The sequence below is a fragment of the Manihot esculenta genome, chromosome 16, assembly GCF_001659605.2.
Source record: "Manihot esculenta cultivar AM560-2 chromosome 16, M.esculenta_v8, whole genome shotgun sequence".
NCBI lineage: Eukaryota > Viridiplantae > Streptophyta > Magnoliopsida > Malpighiales > Euphorbiaceae > Manihot > Manihot esculenta.
Genome location: NC_035176.2, coordinates 4,146,601 through 4,169,392, shown reverse-complemented (window position 1 = coordinate 4,169,392; position 22,792 = coordinate 4,146,601). Strand labels below are relative to the sequence as shown.

General features: G+C 26.7%; 2 protein-coding genes across 2 annotated transcripts; both read left to right on the top strand.

Annotated features, from left to right (window-relative positions):
* The first annotated feature begins 9,591 nt into the window (after positions 1–9,591).
* LOC110603508 (ethylene-responsive transcription factor ERF091) lies at positions 9,592–10,597 on the top strand. The gene has a single exon (XM_021741260.2). The coding sequence runs from the start codon at positions 9,592–9,594 to the stop codon at positions 10,384–10,386; it is 795 nt and encodes a 264-aa protein (XP_021596952.2). The 3' UTR covers positions 10,387–10,597.
* Positions 10,598–13,176: 2,579 nt separating this feature from the next.
* Positions 13,177–15,234, top strand: LOC110603509 (rac-like GTP-binding protein RAC2). Its single transcript, XM_021741261.2, has 7 exons — positions 13,177–13,491; positions 13,584–13,671; positions 13,776–13,885; positions 14,363–14,426; positions 14,544–14,608; positions 14,700–14,765; positions 14,912–15,234. Exons 1-7 carry the CDS (start codon positions 13,393–13,395, stop codon positions 15,011–15,013), a joined length of 594 nt encoding a protein of 197 aa, XP_021596953.1. The 5' UTR covers positions 13,177–13,392; the 3' UTR covers positions 15,014–15,234.
* Positions 15,235–22,792: the final 7,558 nt, after the last annotated feature.

The following is a 22,792-nucleotide window of genomic DNA, read 5'->3' as shown; positions in this document are numbered from 1 at the left end:
TATTTGTCTAAAAACGAATGTATGGTTAGAATTTAATGAAGTTTTCTTTTGTTGTTTCTCAAATAAGATAGTATTAATTACAATTAAATTTGCCATAATATTATTCACTATGCTAAGGCAAATTAACTTAAATACTAAACACAGAAAATCTGAATTCGATTCATCATAAATCAAAATATAAATAAGTGGATCTCTTATTAAAAAATAAATTTATTTTAATATTTTTTGTGTCTATAATAAATTGAGTCCACCTAAAAATTTTCAATAAATATGATAGTTATATTAATTATTTCACATGAAAGATGTCGTGTGATGGGATTTTGATAGTCATATTAATTATTTCACATGAAAGATGTCGGTGTGTGGGGTTTTAAAATGGTGACCGAAAAATAATAAATAATCAGACATGTGAGAATATTTTAATAGTCATATTAATTATTTCACATGAAAGATGTCGGTGTGTGGGGTTTTAAAATGGTGACCGAAAAATAATAAATAATCAGACATGTGAGAATATTATTTTCACGATGTGTAGGATTTTGAAATGGTAACCAAAAAATAATAAATAATTAGACACGTGAGAATATTGTTTTCAAAAATTGCGATCGACGATTACTAAAAAAAGTAATGGTTGGACACTCTCATTCCTATGTTGATTAGAGAACATTTAAGAGATAAAAGCATTTTGTTACTTGTTATTATAAGTAATAAAAAAATATTGTACTCACAAATTTAACTTGGTGATAAGTATATCTGAATAAATTTGAGAGATATCACGTTTTACTAGGGGTGTAAACGAACCGAGCCGAGCCGAGCTTTGAAGAGCTCAAGCTTGGTTCATTAAAATTTTTTCGAGCTCGAGCCGAATTCGAGCTTTACTCATATCGAACTCGAGCCGAGTATTAAGAAGCTCAATCTTGGCTCGTTTAGCAAACGAGCTTAGACGAATCGAGCTTTTATCGAGCTGAGTCGAGCTGAGTCTCAAATAGTTCACGAGTAATTTAATCTATTTACATGTATAATGAGTTTTAGTTTAAAACTAATAAGTTTAAAACTAAAATAATTTTAGTTAAATAAGTATATCTATAAATTAGCATGTAAACTTATAAAGATGCGTTTTTAAATCTTAATGATCTAAATATATGCAAGTTTAAGAGTATAACTAAACTATATAGAGCTGAATTTTAAAAAATTCAGATTTGGCTCATGAAAGTATATGCAGGGTTTGGTTTATTTCTCTTATGATAGTAATTTCAGTTTACTTAACGAGAATGTTCACGAGCCTATTCGCGAGCCTGCTCATGAACTCAGAAATGAGTCGAGCTCACGAGTCTTAACGAGCCGAATACTATGGAGCTCAAGCTTGGCTCGTTTACTAAACGAGCCTAAAAATTAAGCTCGAACTTGGCTTGTTTAGAAATCGAGTCGAACTTTTATCGAATCGAATCTCGAATAGCTCACGAACGGTTTGGCTCATTTACACCCCTAGGTTTTACTCCCTCAATCCTCAATCTCCATTTCAAAAAACATTAAATATGTTTTTCTTTTCCGCTTTGTATCCCATCCCGTCACTCACTTTTGCTTTTTCCACCATTTTCCCATTTTTTTATCCTATTCTTCTTTTTGGTCTTTTAATTAAAAAATAAGAGATTTACAATTTAATCTTTGAGTATTATCATTATTAATAAGTCAATCCTTACATTTTCAGAAATTTATTAAAATATTCTTATCTTTTCTCCTCGCCAACAAAATAATCATTCAGTCATTTTTTTCGTTAAAAATAGATAAAGGATGAGGGAGAAAATTTTTAAAATTCAATTTTGCCCTCAAATAAAACTCTTTATTTAGTTCTTGGATATTGCTATTATTAACAAATCAGTCCCTATATTTTCAAAAATCAATTAAAATGCCCTTATCTTTTCTTATATATATTAAAATGTCATTATCTTTTCTTATATATATTAAAGCGTTCTTATCATTTCTTTTTATCAACGAAATAGTCTTTCCTCCTCAAAAAAGAAGAAAATGATGATGATGATGAAGGAGAAGAATGTAATACTCGGCTAGACTCCGGCTTGGGGTGGTTGAGCAAACCCAGAGGCTTGAGTGCCTCATTGAGATTCTCCCATGCCCTCTTCAGACATGCTTACACCCAGACTTCCATCCCTTCTCTGATCAACATCCATATCGAGGACTAATGGGTCATCCAATATCCATCCACATCAACATCAAAGTATGCAATGCAACATATTCGTGAATTCTAATGCAAACGACCTAATATATATTATGGCATTCATGATGCATGAACATGCTTGAAATTTATTTGCTTTGAAACATAAAGATCCATTCTACTCACCTTAGGCTGACTCTGAGAAGACTCTGAAGCAGCTACCTCACTGCTGGGGTCCTCGGTTCCTCAGATCCGAACCTACACAGGTGGACTCAAATGAGGGACCAAACAAACACTAATATAACTCTAAACATCTCCCCAAAAACCCCCTAAAACACCACAAAATATTCTTAGAAAACATGCAAAGGAAGGCTGAACAGGGCACTTTCGGCGGCACCTTCAGCGGCCGAACCCTCTTCCAGATCCGAAAGCCATGCATCTTCGGCGGCACCTTCGGCGGCCGAAAGTCCCTTCCAGATCCGAAACTCATGCACCTTCGGCAGCACATTCGGCGGCCGAAACTTCCCTCCAAAGCCGAAAGTCTAACTTTCGAGGGCGAGTTTAGGCGGCCAAAACATGCCACCACAGGCAGGTTCGACGGCCGAACATGGCTTCGGCTGCCGAACCTGAGTTCTTCTAGAATGGGAGAACTCAGCCTCTCATGCACAAACAGCCTCCCAAATCCTCCAAACTCAACCCAAACCATGCAAAAACATGCATAAACACACTCATAAGCATTTAGGGGCTTAAAACTAACCTCTACCCCAACAATATCACATTTTAACAAACAATAACATACATTTCATCATTAAACACACATGAACCCTAACATTTTACAACTAGCCTAATCATGCATCCAACTCTTTTCAAACCCCTCAAAACTTACTAAAAACATAAAAGAAGGGTAGGATTTACTCTTACCTCTTGTAAGACGAGAGGGGAGACGATCCAAACTCGGAGTTGGGAGAAATTGAGTTCCGGGGTCTCCAAGCTTCAAAACTTGATCTTTAGCTCAAAATCTGCAAAACCAAGTTAAAACTTGTCAAAAACATGAATGATTTGAAGGAAATCATCAAAACTAACCATGGAAGGGCATGGACTCACCTTTGCCCGAAAATGGGGAAGAAAACTCGCCCATTTTTGGACATGGGGCCTTTTATAGGTGGCTGGCCAGACCACCTTCTGAGGTCGAAGGTGCTTCCAAAACTCTACCATGTTCGGCGGCCGAACATGACATTCGGCGGCAGCAAAAGGGAGCCACTTTCGGCGGCCGAACCTGGCTTAAATGTTAGACCAAGCTTGATGTATATATGTTGACCCAACTAGAGCATTTGATGATGGCTCTAGTGTGGGGTTTATGTTATGATTATGATGCATGCACAGGTCAAGCTTGGTGAATGACAAAGTTTAAAATTTTTATGTAAATGTATGATCATATATGGGATTATCAGGTATAACAGGTTGTATGTTAGGCTTGCTACGGGTCCCGACGACCTTAAGTCGATCTGGATCCTAGCGCCGGTAGCGGTTCGATTTCGGGTCGTTACAAAGAAGAAAAAAGAAGAAGAAGAAGGAGAAGAGGAAGATGATGATGATGAAGAAGAAGAAGAAGAATCTCCTCCTCTTCCTCCTCCTCCTTAAAGAAGAAGAATAAAAAGAATAATAAAAGAATAATCAAATAAGAAGAAGAAAAAAAAAAAGAAGAACTAAAGGAAAAGAAGAGGAGAAAGAATCAATGGAGAAGAAAGAGGAGGGAAAAAATGGGATAATTTGGTCTTTTGCTATATTTTTAATGGCAGAAATAGACGGAATGACTATTTTATTAACGGAAAAAAAAGATAAAAATATTTTAATATATTTCTGAAAATATAGGGACTGACTTGTTAATAATGACAATACACAAATACTAAATTATAGATCTCCTTTAAAAAACTTTAGAGAAATTATTCATCGGAAGGCACATATACTAATTTTTTGATACTTTTAAATTAATTTATTTTATAATTTTTCAATTTAAAAATTTAGATGAAAAATTTGCGAATAAAATAGGTGTTACGTGATTTTTAATTTTTAATTGTTAGACTATTTTGTTTTTATTTACCAGGATTTAATTCAAATGACTTAGTTTCTTAATTTTATTTTTGTTACACTACTACAAAATACTTTTTTAAAGACATATAATTGGAGACAAATAATAAATTTATTGCTAATAATTATAATTTAACTCACAATTTTATTTGTCACTAAATATTACTATATTTATTACTAATAATAATTTTCTGAAGACAAAAATTTATTAGTCTCTAAATATTATATTATTTATTATAATAATTAATTTTTGAAATAAATACTAATTAGTTTCTATAGGCTATATTATTTATTTTTAATAATGAATATTTTAAGATAAAAACTTATTAATCTCTAAAATAATACATTATTTATTTTTAATAACATATTTTTTAAGTAAAAAATTTATTAATTTCTAAATATTATATTATTTGTTTCTATAACATTAAGGTAGTTTTATTTATATAAAAAGTTTTAAGTATCAAATTTGTTTTAAGAGAAAATTACGTTTTAGTTTTTGAGATACGATTAATGGATTTCTCTTTTTATTTTTAGAATCTAACACTTTGATTTTTTATGTTTAATTCCGTTAAAATTTAAGATCCATCTGTAAAAAATTTCTATTAAATCAATGATTTCTACTTGCCAAATAAAAGAAATAAATATAATCTAAAAAATACCCTTATTAATAATAAAATAAAAAATTACTATTTAGTCTTTATAATATAGAAAAATTCGCTATTTAGTCCTTCAATTTTGAAAAATATATTAAAATATTTATGACATTTTAAAAAGTCTACTAGTTAGTTCCTCTATTAATTTTATTATTAAAAATTTTACTATTTATTTCTATTAATTGGTTTCTCAAATTATTAAAAAGTTTACTAATTATTCCCTTTATATCAAGGGTATTTTAGATATTTTTTTTATGATACTTAACGACTAAAGTTAAAAGAAAAACTAATTAGTAGATTTTTTAAAATGTCACATACATTTTAATAAATTTTTCAAATGGCGAGTAGTGATCGACAACAAATAACATCATTTCTAATGAGTTTTAACTTTTTATTTTTAATAATTTAAATTTTATATATTTTAATTTTTATTATTTTTGCTGAATTTGAATTTTATATTTATTGAAATTTTATTTATTCATAAGATTGAATTTGAGATTTTCTTCCTTAAATTTTGATGAAATTAAATTTCAGAAATTAAAGTGTTGAATTCAAAAAAATAGAGGGATAAATCTGTTAATTATATAATATTTTAGAGATGAAAACGTATTTTTTTCTTTAATTCTTTGAGAAAGAAAGTTATAAATTTGTAGAAACTAAAATTTAAAAACTAAAGTGTTGGGTTTTTTCTGGGTTGTAGAAAGGGTAATTCAGTCATTTTTTCAGTCACTAACTGCATTTTTTATAGAATAACCTCTAATTTTGATGAAATTAAATTTTATATATAAAAGTGTTGAGTTCTAAAATAGATGGACGGATCCTTTAATTACTAAGAGCTATTGCATATGAAGAAATGTCAAAGAGACTTCTTACTTCCTAAACAGATCCTTCTACATCTATATATAAATACTGGTTTATCAAGAATATACGCTTGAATTGGTAGATATAGTTTAAATATTTTTATATTTAATTTTATAATAATTAAATTTAATATCAATATTTTTATTTTAAAGATATTTTAAGTATAATTATCCATGTGAAACCAATACATGTAATAAAAGTATAAAAAATATTATAAAAAAAAACCCAAATTCAGAATTAAGCATTTATTGTTTTCACATGAAAGCCTAATGATTTGGATGAATTGATCTTAACCAAAAACCATAAACTAAACCCTAAATATGAGAAAATTTGAAATTTCAACAAGTGGCGCAGAGAAACAGAAGTACCAAATCCAATTTGGCTATAGTCATCTTTCCAGCTAATCAGGAGTTAACACGGTTTGTGCAGTTTGCAATCAAAAGTATACGAGTTGAATTCAAATATTAAATAGAAGAAAATGAGAATTAGATTAAACTCCACCATTTAAATAATCCCCAGAAACATTCTATTGATATTGTTGATTCTGAATTTTCAATTTAGTCCCTTGTTGAAGTTTCTCTATCTCTCTCCAATCCATTGAATTAAGATAACCACATTTGCATAATAAAGCTCTTTTCTTCCATTTAAAGCATAGAAAACTCACTTTTGGATTTGAATTTGTAATGTGCAACCGTGTGATTTTATTATTTTATTTGTTCAACCCTCTTAATCAAATTTGCAATGCTTATGCCCCAAGCAATTGACCCACAAAACAATTACTGCTTTTATGAGTCTCTCTAGCTTCAAGTAATTGTACCCAATAGATCTTTATTGCATGCCAAATTTAAATTGTGACGAAATTTGTTATTAGTTAGTCGATCACATTATTATCGAATTTTTAAAAAATATTATAATTCTCATATAGTATAAAAGCCTAATAATTACAAAAATAAAAATATGTAATTTTTACACAGTTACTCTTAAATTCTAAACATTACGTTATTTTTTTTTTTTTTCAGTTTACTGATTTAAGCGTTACAGTGACGACTGTATACGCCAATTATTTCACATTACTATTCCATTCTCATTCTCAACGCTAGCAATTACAAAAATAAAAATACGCCATTTTTACATAATTACTTTTAAATTTTAAACATTATGTTGTACTCATCATTTTCTTTAATTTACTGACTTGAGTATTAGAGTGACTGCTATACACGTCAACTATCTCACGTTCTATTTCTTGTAGAATTGACCAAATACAGCACAGTTTCATTCCAACTATATCAATTTTAATAATCGGTAAATTTTTTTTTTTTAATTTTCTTATAATGATTCATAATAATAAATATTGGTTTTCAACAAGTCAATTGCACAAATTTCTTACACTATACAAAAAATAAATAAAATAAAAGAAAGCTTCCATCTTAAAATAATACTTGGTGTATTCTATTTCACATTGTTTATGGATGGAATAGTAAGTTAGTTTAATTAAAATTTTTTTATTTATAATTTTATTAAATGCGTTGAGAAATAATTAACTAAATAAAGTAGCAGATGTTGATAAAAATATAAATTACTACTACCTTTTAAATTTGACTTTTTAACAATTAATTATAGCATAAATGAATTAATTCTTAATGAAGATTTCTCATATTTCTATAGAGTTATGGAGATTTATAAAAATTGAATGGTTAAAACTATATAATGATAGAGTTTTTGTCTTTATTTTATTTTTTTATATAAATTTAAAAACTATAATTATTTTATTTAAATACAGTTTTTTGGTTAAATTTTTAATTATATCGATATTTAATATAAAATCAAAATATTAAGTTTTACTAAAAAACAAAATTATTTTAATAATATATTATTTGAATTAAATACTAAAATTTTTATTTAAAAAATAATTAATTAATGATAAATTATATTAAAAATAAAATAAAATTAAATAGGATTACAATGGTTAAGTTATATGTTAAAAATAATAATAAAAAATATCAACAATATATTAAAATAATTAAAAATGAAAAGATGAATAAAAATCATATATTCATGCATGTAATATAATAAAATCGAAATAGCTATGCCTTAATTAACCAAATTCATATATGCTAATGACTTGTTTGATTTTAGTTGAATACTTAAACATCTCACTGCTTGTCACACTTCAAAAAGCTACCAATACCATATGGGTTTATTTAAATATCCCAAACAAGTACTTTAGTTGGTAGCATTTGACTTTTTTTCATGAGAAAAACGAGAATGTCTTGAAAAAAAAAACTTGGGCGTTTAATTCTAAACCATCAAATTAATTAAATTTAATGATTTTTAAATTGAATATGTAATGACAAATGATGAGAAGCATATCTCCCAAGCAAAATAATCTTCTACTTGCAAATACTTGCCCACTTTTTAAAAACTACTCAATCATTTTGCTTCAAAAACCAGCAACTTCTGAATTTGTCAAAATAATGAAAAATTATTGTTCTTATTATATACCACCGTTCTATATAAAATAATTATATAAACATATAGATGAATGTAAGATTTGGAGGGGCTAGAATTCCAACACTTGAAAGGTGAATTTTTTAGATTCTAAAAAAAACTCTTAAAGATTTTAGTAGTAATGAAATTGGATAATATATTTTCAGACGTGTTAGGGTTTTAATCGCAGACGAGTAAATGGTGATTTTAAAAGATAAAACAAAATAATCTCACTCTCTCATGCAGTAGGGATATATATATTCGTTCACATACATAATAAATATGTAAATTTTTAAAAGGATGAATGCGCTTTTAATAGATTTTTCAAACGATTCATTAATAGTGAATAATTAATTTATTAATATTTAACTGATTAAAATCATATCTCCTTGTCACCTGCACCATGTCAGGATTACATAGGCTATATCAAAATCATCATGGCACATATAATTAAAGTCTTGTACTTTGGATAGGCATGGAGTTTGAGCCAAGATCATCATAATAATATTCGTTATTTTATTTTTAAATTAAAATATTATTTAAAATAAATAAAAATTACAGGTTTTTCTTTTTTTTGAAACTAGTAAATATGAAAAAAAGATTGCTCGATTCCGATCCCAACACTGATTTTGATGTCAATATGCGAATCAAGTAGATCCTAGGTCTTATTAATTATCTTATATGTTATCTTATTGACCTGAATTCCTTGGTAAATTACAGTGATATTTTAGAGGAAAAAACTCAATAATTAATTTAATATTATAATTAATTAATTATATAAATAAATTGAAATAAAGATACCCTAGGTATAAAACTTTTTTTCAAATAAATCACAAGTATATATTAATTATTATTATTAAATCTAAACTTGTTTCAAACTCAGATTACATATTAATTGAATCTATTCTAGTCATCATCTCCATCTGAATTCCACCAATATAACAGCAATACAAAACCATGCAGATTCTCAATCTAGCCAGCTCTTGATATTCCTTCCTTCCTTCCTCTCTCATGGGTAACCAGAAGCTCTTCTAATAAAATATCCCTAGATTAACCCTCAAAATGATTAGAGCATCTACACAAGTCAACAGAGATGAGCCTTAAAAAACACAAAATCCACCTCTTGCTTAGTGTTTTAAATTCTATTAATCTCCCAAGACTTTAGCTGGTTAATGGATTAAAGCACAAGCTTTCCAACTGGAATTTTCATTGATGGAGTAGGATTAGCTTTATTGCTTAGCTGTTAACAAATGATAAATCTTTTATAAATGGCTTAACCACAATATTTTTCTCTTCCCCTTATCATTTTTTCTTCTAACTTTAATGCAAAACATGACAATCCAAAGTGATCATCATCATCATCATCTCCTAGAAGATGTATGGGCAAGTTTCATTAATGGAGGACATGAAGGAGACAAGCAAACAAACAATGCACAAGAGGATTCCAAATCATGGAAAGAATTGCCCAGTCTTGACAGAAGAGAAGGGTCGACGGAGATCCTTCAAAGGTTACCGAGTTTAGGCCGGTGGATGTCGATGGGAGCCGACGCCTGGGAGGAGCTTCTTGCCGGAATAGACGTCCCCGCTAGTGACAACACAGGTCCTGCTTCCAATTATACTTCAGAAAACAAAGACTCCAAATTGAATCCTGTCAAAAGAGATCATCAGCGAACAGCTCCAAGACACTACAGAGGCGTGAGGAGGCGACCATGGGGGAAATATGCAGCAGAGATAAGAGACTCATCGAGAAAAGGAGCTCGAGTTTGGCTTGGGACTTTTGATACAGCTGAGGAAGCAGCTTTAGCTTATGACAAAGCTGCGTTAAGAATCAGAGGACCAAAGGCACATCTCAACTTCCCACTAGAGACAGTTGCTAAAGCCATGGGCATCAACGAGAACTTCAATAATATTTCATCGTCAACCTGTAAAGGAAGTGACAGTTCGTGTAATAATGTTTCAGGCCATAGAAAGAGGGTTTCAAGAGACTGGGAAGAGAGGATGAGTGAAGATCATGCATCGAAGAGAAGGGCTTGTGTGGAAGATCAGACGTTTGGGAATGAGTTTGATGTGTTAGAGTTTCAGGATCTGGGCAGTGATTATTTGGACAATTTGCTGTCTTCCTTGTGATTCAGGTACTAATAGACAACGATGTTCGATGTTATCTACGTTGTTTTATAGGTAAAATACTTGTTTTTATACGTATCATATACATACGGATTGGGGTGGTCTGGGTTTATTTGTAGTCGACAGGTTTATATACAATTGGCTTTGATTGAGTCTCAAACTGGAGACTCGTAGTTCTAGAAATGTTTTTAATGCTTTTTGGCTAAAATTCTTATTCAAAGATTATTATTTTTTATCCATGCAGGGAATTCATTTATTTATCTATTTTATTTAATTTTTTGCTGTGGGGAATAACTAAAAGATTTAATTTAAGAAAAACTAAAAATTTACTCACAATAAAAAATTATTAGAATAAGTCGTTGGACATTTTTTTTATAAATAATTTATTTTTTTAACAAAAAATATTTTTTATTAACTAAATTATTTAAATAAAAAAATATGAAAAATGTTTTATTCCTTATCTTATAGGAAGCTAAGAATAAAATCCTAAATCAAAGTTTATTCTTGAGACGCAGTCGATATCATCAAATCTTTAAATTTTGTTTATCACCACCAGACGTGTTGATAAATATATTTTGAATTTATTGGCGATCAGATTCGAATCCCTTCCCTCCCCAAATGTTTACTTATAAAAAAAATCACCTTTAACCTAGAAGCTGATTAATACCCTATTTTCCGTTTGTTTCATAAAAAATATTATTTTTTATAATTTTTAATATTTCAAATATTAAAAAATTTTAATTAATAAAAATATTTTTTTAATTATAAAAAATTAATTTATTTAATTTTCTTTTTAAAAAAGTCAAGTCATTTTTCACCATTAAAAATGTTATTGAAATCTTTATATATAAATTTATTAATATATTTTATATTTTAAAATTTAATTTGTTTCTTAAAAATTATTTTTAAATTATTTTTATATTTTTTAATATTTAAAATATTCAGAAAATTTTATCAACAAAAAATATTTTTTTATCAAAAAAAAAAACTTCTCTGTTCAAACTAAAAAAAAATCAAGTAGTTCTTATTAACATCTTGATATATAAATTTATTAATAAATTTTATCTTTAAATTAAATTTAATTAATAAAAAATAAATTATTTTGATATCCAATTAATTAACTGAAAATTAAAGCAAAAAAATTCTAAATTTCTAATGCATAGGTATGTCAGAGGGGCAAATAGGTAAATTGATGTGGTAAACAATGGCAAGATTGTAAAAGAGGATAGATTATTTGTCAGTTGGCTAGATGATAAAACCAAGGTGAATTAAATCCATATAATTTTATTTAAGTGTTAAATAAGTTTAGTTTTATTTTTTATCAAATAAATTATTATATTTTTAGTAAAGTTAAATATGCCTGATTTAATATAATTTTTTAATAAAAAATATTAATTTTAATAATATTTTTTAAAAAAATTATTTATTATTTATATGTATTTTTATTGTTTATGTTAATTAAATACTAATTTTTTAAATATTTTAAATTTAAAAAATAATATTTTATTATTAAAAAAATAATATTATATTAAATAAAAATTTTATTTATTTTTAAATAATATTTCATAATATCATATTATTAACAAATACCAAATACCGATAATTTATAAACTCTATATTAATATGTAATTTATATTAAGAGATAATATTTTTAATGAAAAATTAAATTATAAATTCTAAAATAAATTATAAATTTTAAAATTAAAAATTAATGAAATCAAAACTTTTTTTAAAAAAAAAATTTAATTACAAAATATATTTATAACTCTGTCATTTAAAAAAAAAAAAGTTTTCCTTGAATAATAAAAATTGGGTTGCATTTCTTTATAAATAAATAAGAACATAATTTAAGGATGGGATTTATTTTTCTGTGCAAGTAAGGAAAAATTTTGTTTTTGAAAATAGATATTATTAAAATTTTAGTTTCTTGAATTACAAGATTGACACCATTATTAGTGAGATGTATTTGTCCTTAGATTAGATGTGGGAAGTTATCTCCTGTGTTTGAAACTTGCACAGTTGCATAACAAAAATGGGTCCACCAAGCATATGTGAGATAAGCCCAGATAGACAACCACCTCAAAGTGATAGTGACAACCACAAACAATGGTTTTAGTTACAAACTTTTTTATTTTTTTCTTTTTCATATTCCTCTCGTGGTAGATATTAAAATTAAATTTTATTTATATCGAAATATTAAAAAATAAAATATTTTCAATAAATATTTACTCTACCAATAAAAATCAAATACTCAATTTCATTTAAATAAAAAATATTATTATTTAATTTATTATAAAAAATTTATTAATTAATTTTTTTATTTTAAAAATATATTAAAATATTTAAGATAATTTTAAAATATATTAATTAGTCATTCAATTAATTTTATCAATTGAATATTATAAAAAAATTTAAAATACTTTCAATATAAAAGAATTAATTAATCAATTTCTTTTAATAAATATGAAATATTAACTGATGAATGTTTTCAAATCATAAAAATTAAATAATAAAACATTATAAATATTTTACTGAATTTTTAAAAATAATAAATTAATTAATAAATTTTCTCGCAATGAAAACTTATTTTTTTAAAAAGACAAGAGCATCTAGTCGGTAATTTTTATCATATTACATTATTTAGTAAAGCAATTCTATCACTTTCATTATCATGCATTTCCTCCCTTGTCCAACACTTAAACCAGCTAACAACCTGCACCAAACCTACTTTGTCGCCATCTTCTAGCTCTGTCCTTACACTTAAAGACAAGAAAAGCTCTTCTCCCATCACTTTGTTTTTGATGAATTTTAGCTACAGAAGGTGATGTTAGGCTTGTGGGTTGTTAAAAGCCTTCATCTTCCTTCCATTTTCTTTCATACTTCACAACTACTTCTTCTCTTATTATGGTTATATTTACAAGTAGAAAAGAAACAATTCATATATTTATATATATGTAAATATTGTATATATAAACATTAGAAGAAGTTTAGCTTGAGAAGCTACACGAAATGAGTACAGCAAGATTTATCAAGTGTGTAACAGTAGGAGATGGTGCAGTGGGAAAGACTTGCTTGCTCATTTCCTACACTAGTAATACCTTTCCATCAGTATGATTTTCTTTTCCCTTCTTTTCTTTTCTTTTCTTTTCTCTTCTAACTTGATGATGATTGAATTTTTCCTCTTGTTTGATTCTGGGTAGGACTATGTTCCCACAGTATTTGACAATTTCAGTGCTAATGTGGTGGTAGATGGTAGCACAGTGAATCTTGGATTATGGGACACAGCTGGTAATTAAGTTCATATCATTTTTGAATTCAGTATTGACTTTATCATTTAGGCTGAGCAGGGCACGACAAGGATATGCTGTGAAGTTTGTTTTTGTGCATTGCAGGACAGGAAGATTATAACAGGCTGAGGCCACTCAGTTACAGAGGAGCTGATGTGTTTTTGTTGGCTTTTTCTCTCGTTAGCAAGGCCAGTTATGAGAACGTCTACAAAAAGGTTCTCTCCATTTCTTGTATATTCTCTAATGTTTCTTTCTTCGAAGTTTTTTTTTAGTTGAATTTTGAATATATTTTTTCATCGGTCTAATTATGATTCAATCGAAAGTTTGGTTACGGAAGTCGAAATAATATTTTGATGGTTTGTGGCAGCTGCAGATGGCTCGGACCGATATAATTTGAGATTTTATTCGAAAAATATATTGAGATTAGGATTTCAGAGTAATTATGAAATTATATTATACTACTTCGTTTTGTAATTTTTGTCCATCTCAATCTTAAACTTATTATCTATTTTTTTTATTAATATATATAAAAAAAATAAAATAGACAAAAATTATAAAATAGAGAATACTAATTTTTCATTTTAGACTAACTTTATTTCCATATTCTCCGTGGACATATGCATAGTGTTATGGGTTTGTTTCAATATTTTTTTGCTGAAATATTTTCTTTCTTGAATTTTCATCACCAACAGTGGATCCCAGAGCTGAAACATTACGCTCCAACTGTGCCAATTGTGCTTGTTGGAACCAAGCTTGGTAAGCAATTTGTTTCTTAAAACAAGCATTACTTTACTATCATTTCTCTCCTTAGAAATCAAGTCTTGCTAAGAAATTTTCAATTCTGAATCTGATAGCGTCAAAACTCAAATGCAGATTTGCGAGAGGACAAGCAGTACTTGAATGATCAACCAGGAGCAACACCAATAACAACAGCTCAGGCAAGCTAACTCTCATCCAAAACTAATCAAAACCTACTTGTAATTGAACAACTCACTATAATTTATTCTAACTTGTGAGATTGATGAGCAGGGTGATGAACTGAAGAAACTGATTGGTGCCGTAGTTTACATAGAGTGCAGTTCCAAAACCCAACAGGTAAGCAAACTTCTAGGCATCTAGTTCGAACACCAGAACCCAATTAAATAAAAGATGCGATAATATTTTTTTAATAACCGGATTGTGATTCCATTAAAATTTTTTGTAATACTGGCTAATCCTTTGTTTGCTGCTTGGTTTCTCAGAATGTGAAGGCAGTGTTTGATTCAGCAATAAAGGTAGCTTTGCGACCACAAAAACCAAAAAAGAAACCACGCAAACAACAAAGAGCATGCACTTTCCTTTAGAAGAGATGAATCTGTCTGCAACTTAATTTTTTTTTTCTCACATGCATATATACAGTTGATTCTTATTCAATTATACAAAGTTCCCTTTTTGAAGCCATGCATGGAGATATCTGGACAGGAGAGGACCTCAATTGCTTATAGCTGTTATGAGTTTTCTTTCTGTATAATTTTTCTTTACAATTGTAATTTCTTGGATGGAACTAATATATAAGATTACTCAATCCATGAGCATCCGTTAACGTTCTTAAGAAAAGATTGAGCAGAGATTATTTGGTTTTTGATACTGAAGGCCTTAAGGAGTTTCTGGGAAAATTGATGCTAGAAAATTAAGATTCTCTTCCATCTCCCATTTTCTTGCGGGAAGTAAATTCTCTCTCTTTTTTTTTTTAAGAAATAGGAAGTGAATTCATTGTGAAAATATTATCTAAATATACATATAGTCGAGCCCGGTTTGGGTTCAGCCCAGAAGGCCAGAATTAGACCAAAATTGGCCTACCGCTGCAACTCCAACTTGGACCGGAATTGGCTAGGGACGACCCTAGTCTATTTCTTAAAACTTTGAACCTGCAGTCCAGTTTGAATTATAAAGTTTTTATGTTGTAATTCTTACACCTACGTGGGAGTATACCTCACAAAATGAATAGAAGACATGTTAGTTAAAGTTATGATACTTGTACATTGAAATTTAAATTAATAAAATTTTATTAATTCTTTGTTGGTGGTTGATTTTGATCTCTTCTCCCCTAGACTTAATTTCTTTTGGATTGCATGTGCATTACACATACTTTTCCAGGTTAGTTCTATTATATTGAAGGTGGATCTTTCTCTTTTTTTGGGCTTTATCAGTGATTATAGCCTAAAATATAGGATTGGTGGATGAGTTTTGTTACCTTGCTTGTGTTTGCTTATTTGGTTGTGGTAATCGCCTGATTTGATTGGTCAATGAGGAAAAAAACTCCTCCAGCCCTTTGTTTTGAGTCCGAACCTTATTTTGCCAGGCTTGTCTGAGTGTGACTTGGACTACGTGCTAGAGAATAAGTTTGCATATTGAGTTCTAATGAGATTACGACCTGCTTTTTCTACGTGAATTCGACTGCGGTTTGAATAGTAGAGATTCAGCAATCATCAGAAGGTTTTTAAATTTTGAAAAACCCTCCAATACCTTATAAAACCTCCTTCCAAACAGAGGGTTAAATGTTTTTAAGTTGAGAAAACCATTTTTCAATGTATTTATAAACTGTTCATATTATTATAAATAAACGTGAGGGTTTATAAGTTAATCCAGACACTCTCTAAATAAATACTTCATAAACAAGGTGTGAGTGTTTTAAAAGGCATTGATTCAAAGTACAGAAAGCAGGCCAATCTTTGAAGTGGAAATTTCTCAGATCAAGATTGAAGAAATTATACAAAACAACATTCGGAATCAAATGCATGCATGCTTCTCTCTGAGTGAAAATTTTCAGTGCCAAAGATATATATAATAGAAAAGTTTTGCAGAAGAAAAAAGAAAATATTAGAAAGAAGAGTTGCATGTGCACCCATATTGAAGCATTAATGGTTAGCATGTTTGAGTAATTACTACCTTTGCATTTAGTGCCTGCTGTTTAGCGGATTTCTAGCTAATTGCCACCTACATTTCATTTCATGTTACCCTTTTCTATTAATGCATGCCTCCCCTTTTTCGGATAGGATCTATATTCCAGGATTTTTTTTAGGGTTACAGGAGGGGTGAATGTAAAGTCTATCTGGAAAGATTATGTATTTTTCATTTTTTTTTTTATTTTCTAATGATGTATAACCGTTACTCGGTTACAGTGCTACTCGTCTTGTCATTCAAATTTGTACATACAAACGTATCAATGTATTCATCTTTATCAGACGACCATTTAATTTTATTTCGGCGCACATACTGATAGGATCGCATAATAGCTGATTCAAGTCTAAGTCAGTCAAACCTTCTTTAATTATAAATCGGATGACACGCTTATAGATTGACTTGTTTGGTGGAATCTATTGGATTTTGATTCTGTTTCTTTTTTTAGGATTCAACTTCAATTTGGATGTCAGAAGCCCGATAATCATTATTTTTTATAAAATATTTTTATCGTTTTTTTATAATGAGGAGAAAAATAATTATATTATAATTGATCAGTAAAAAAAGAATACATAAATAAATATATATAATTAAAAATTTCTATCTATAGTTGATTTGAGCAAAGTAGAATAATTTTTAGAGTAATAATTAATCTATTCTTACTTTGAACTATTAAAAAAATACTTTCTGTAATACTGCTCTTTCATGAACTTATTATTTGTTATATGATATCATATAAGAATTACGTGAATAAAACTCCATTAATTAAAAAAAATTCACAATCTCCAACAAAATATATTGGAATTCGTATAAAAATTCTTAAAAATCTAAATTTATTTTTCAAAATAAAGTTGGACATTTAGTTATTTCGATTCAAAATCAAATCAAATTGAATAAATTAAAAATTAAAATTATAATATTTATAAAAATTAAATCAAATTGATTTGAATTTAAAATTAATCATCTCCAATTAGTTTGATTTAATTCATTTAGTTCTATTGGTTGAAGTTTTTAATGGTTTTTTTTTCACTCTATTTTTAATATTTTAAAATTTAATTAAAATATTTCAATATTTATTATGATTTAATCTTATATATTATAAAAAATAATACACTATTCTCATTAATCAGTTCAGCTCGATTTTATTAATTTTTTAATATAAAATAAATCAAACTAAAATAACTGATTTTATAATTGATTTTTTAGAATAAAAACTAAATTAAATTAAAAAACCAAATTAAATCTATAAATTAATTTAAAAAACCAAATTATAAAAAAATTTAGGAATTATTTAAATAAAAACTGCAAAAGGAAGCATATAGGGTTTTGACAAAAAAAATTTCTCAAACCAGGGTATTTGGAGATAATACCATGTCTTAACCAATCAAAAAGTTAAGAAAAAAAGAGGTAAACGAATCTTACTATATATATATATATATATATATATATATATATATATATATATATATATATATATATATATATATATATATATATTAAAATTTAATAAAATTTACGATTTAAATTTTATTAATAAAATTTTCATTTTATTAAATTTATTGTTAGTTAAGCAGAAATCAACTTAATTTTAAACTTTTTAACTCCATTTTTTTTTATTTCAATGTATATCATAATATTTTATAATAATGTTTTATTAATATTTTTTTATTATATAAATTATAAAATTTTAACCTCTAAATTTTCAAAATTTTAATTTATATAATAATATTTATAACAGTTTTGTATTAAATATAAGAAATTATTTGTTATAAATATTTTACAAGAAGAAGTTACTCTAGTTTCAAGGTGTTAAATTTGGGTCAGATCTAACTCATCCAAAAACTAGTTTAAGGGAATGAGTGTTTATGACCCATATAAGGGCACATTAACCCTTTCTAGAACCGATATGGGATTCAATACACCCCTCACGCTCAGATTTTTTACTGGTGTGTGGCATCCAACATCGAATGGAATGTTCTGATACCATGTTAAATTTGAACCATATCTAACTCACCCCACAAATTAAGTGGGAAGGAGTGTCTATAGCTCATATAAGGGGCACATTACCCATTTTCACAAGTGAATTCAACACAAGGATTAATTTATTACAAATATTAAAAGGGTAAGTTATTACAAATTATCAAAACTAAATAAATTAAATTGTTATAAACAATGAAATTCAAAAAATTAAATTGTGAAACGTCCAATAAATTTTAATGAAATGACTGTTATTAATTATAGTAGTATTGTATTAAATATTTTATCTATCATATTAATATAAATAATTTAATTTAAGTATTAATATTTTATTTTTCTTTTATTTCATACTCGTACTATTTTATATTTATGGAAAAAGCAGGAAAGGGCTTAATAAAAAGAGAATTGTACATAAGAGAAGCAAGAAGTTCAATCTCTTTTAAATGTATACCATGGATTTTGATAATATAATATAATTAAATATATTTAATATGAATTTATATAATTTTTATAAAATTAATTTGTTAACTTGTATTAAATTTATTTACCTTAAACTCTTATTTGGAATGATTAATTTTGAAAGAAATTTAAAAAAAAATAAAACTTTTTTCTTTAATTCTTGTGTTTCGCAAGTTTAATAATGTAAAATTTTAATTATATTAAATTTTTGTGAAAATTAATTTTGAATTAAATTCAAATCATGTGAAACTGTTAAGATTTTATAATAAATAATTTCACTTAAAATTATTTATATCAAAATTACTTATTTAAATTTTTTTATTTTTTATTTATTTTAATTTTAAATTTACTTGTAATTTTTAATTAATAATTACTTCTTTTTTAAAAAATAATTTTATTTAATATTAAGTATCAATATTTAATATATTTATAATTAATATTAAAAAATTAATTATATTATTATATCAATTTTTAAAATAGGAGTTCATTTTAATTTGTATTTTTTAATGGTAGAAATATGTAAAGTTTAATTTTTAAATATGTGAAAATATTAATAATGATTTGTTTAAAAGTTTGTTTACTGTGATAAAAATGATTATTACTCATAAAAAAATAAATATTTATATTTAGTTTAAAAATAATAAATTAATTTAAAATTTATTATTAATTTGTTTAAAATTAAAAAATTTAATTGAATTTTATTATTTTAAAAATATAATAGAATTAAGAAAATATTTAATATAAAATTGTAATATAATATCTTAATATAAATTGGAGATTAAAAAAATTTAAAGATTAAGAATCCAAGTTTTATATAGTAAATAAAATATTTAAGCTAAAATTACCAAAAATATATAATATAAATTAAAAAATATTGAGATTAAAATTTCAGAGTTTATATAGTTTTTAAAAATATTTAATAAAGTACTATTGTAAAATATTTTAATATATATCAAAAATTTAAAAAATGGGGTTAAGTGTTTTTTAGTCGACTTTTTAAATTTAATAAAATAAAAAAAATTAAAAACTAAATTATTTAATATTTAAAAAGTGAGAATTAAATTATAAGTTTATTAAATTGTAGTTGCGGTCAGGTAATAATATATATCTTATCGCAGCTATAAGCCGTGGTAAGATTTATTTTATTTTATTTTATTAATTTTTTTATTAGTTATTGCGTCTTGTAGATGCAGTAACTGGTTTCTCTTCAAAGACTCTTTGTTTGAAAATATTAAATTATGTGTTTGATTGGATTTGTTTGAAAATATTAAATTATTAGTTTGATTCGATGAAATTTTTAATAAATTTTTTATTTTTAATATTTTATTTTTAGTATTTATAATTTAATATTTTTATATTATAAAATATAATATATTATGATGACAGCTGGTTTCACCATCTTAATAAGAGGCCAAGTCCACAGTGACAGTACCGGTTCAGGACCCACGGAGTCCCACGAGTGAGAAAGTCTAGCCCATTCATTTTTGAAGTCGGACTTTTCTCAGGATCCAGCCTACTCTTTCCGAACCCGATCTGGAAGCTTAGCAACATGAGAATTATTGGTCCAGCCCCGAACTACTCGATTAACCCGCGTACTAAAAGGGAGAATTAAATGGTCGTTACGCATGGAGCAGATATCTAATATCTTCGTACGACCGTATCCGTATAGCAGAGACAGGTGGTCCAATGGCAGTAAAACCATTATACGTCATTGACAGACCAAGAAAAAAAATAAAAGGAGAGGAGTACCCTCCTCTCAAACCAAACTTACAAACCCCTTGTAAAACCCTATTTTTTGGATCTCAGATCATCATATTATTATAGATTCGATTGAGTTTATTGATTTTTTTGATTAAAATCGAATCAAATTGAAATATTTAAAAATTTTAAAAATAAAAATTAAATTAAATTGAAAAAATAAAAAATAAATTAATTACATTCAATTAATTTTTTTAATTTGACACAAATGGTATATCCAAAACAAAGCATCAATAGCAAAGTTAAGCCCCAGATGGGTGACCAATAAGAACCCATTAATAAAAAAAATCATGAAGAAGAAGCAACAAAATCAGGAAGTAGATACAAATAGTAATATCAATAAAATGAAAAATGAAATAATCATTCCCATTATTAACCATGCAAAGGGAAGCCCCAAAATGAAAAGGGACAGTAGAAAAATGACAGGGGGCAATGTCTTTTTCAATATTTATGGACACAAACCAGAAACCAAGGGAAGGAGAAAAATGATTACAAAGGGAAAACAGACACAAAAATAGATTAAAAATATTTAATTAATTTAAAATTTAAAATTAAATTTATTTAATTTTTAAGTGAAAGTATAAATTTAATTAAACTTATTTTTTTAAAGAAAATGACCTGCTGCCCACTCTTGAGAGGAAAGATAGAGAGAGATTGTGTGTTAAAAAGGAAGTGAAGACTGAAGAGGGTATGGAACACTGGCCGAGTGACCATAATTAACAAGAGTACTACGCACGTTTGCAAAGCAAGTAGAGGAATTAAAGCTGTCTCTCGCTAGACAGATGGGTTAACTTCAGTTTTCTAAAGACCTTTGATGGGATTTTTCTCCACACTTTCTGCAGAGGTTCTTGTCTGTCAGAACTCAGGACCCCAACAAGGAGAGACAGACAGAGATTTAACTTTTAATCAGTCTTTGGTCCCATGTTGCTTGCTTGGACAAGTTTTGGGAGACGAAATATGCTCCGGGGGTCGGTTTTGGATCGATTTGATTTGCGGTTTGATTTGTGATATCAAATGATGTGTTGGGTTGCAAGTGTTTGGTAAGTCTGAGGCTATTGATGAGGTTGTGGGTAATTCTTATTCATGATCATTTAATTCAGAGATTTATTTTATTTCAATCATTTTAATTTTAATTTTAATTTGTTTTAATAAAATTACATATTTTAATTTTATTTCAAATAAAATCACAAAATGTTACAAACCAGTTTTCAGGTTATTAAAATTTTAAAATAAAAATTACTCTAAAAAATTTTAATAGTTAAACTCTCAATTTTAAAAAATTATTAATTAGTCCATCTATTAAATTTTTATTAATATTGTACTATTTAATCCTTATAATTTTATAAAACTTACTAATTGATTCTTTAGATTTTTATAAAATTTACTAATTAATCTTTCATATTAGGGATATTTTTAAACATTTTTATAATATGGCTAAATTAACGGAGAGATTAACTGGTAAACTCTTTAAAACGTCAGAAATATTTTAATATATTTTTTTATATAATTTTTTCATATTATAAGGATTAAATAGTAATTTTTAAAAAAATATTTTAACCCTCACTGTATTATCTTTTATAGTCCTCTCATTTATTTTTCTCTATTTTTTCCGATTTTTCATGGTCATTTGATAATTATTAATTTACATATATGTAGAATTATTTTATTTTAAATAATTGTTTATTTATCGATTACCAATACATTGTTATTCTTTTATATGTCTTTTTATTTATTATCTATTATTATTAATTTTACTTTAATAATTAATCAATTTAAATTGACATTAAAAAGATTAATTTTGACGTTTCAATTTTTTTATTTAATTAGAAAATATTTGATATCTAAAAAAAATCTAATTATTTCGATGATAAACAATATGAAAATTTTTTCATGATATAAAATGCGTTATAATATGTAGATTTAAAATCTTAATAATTAATTTTTGCAAAATGTTTTATTTGAAAATTAATAATTTTCAATTAATATTT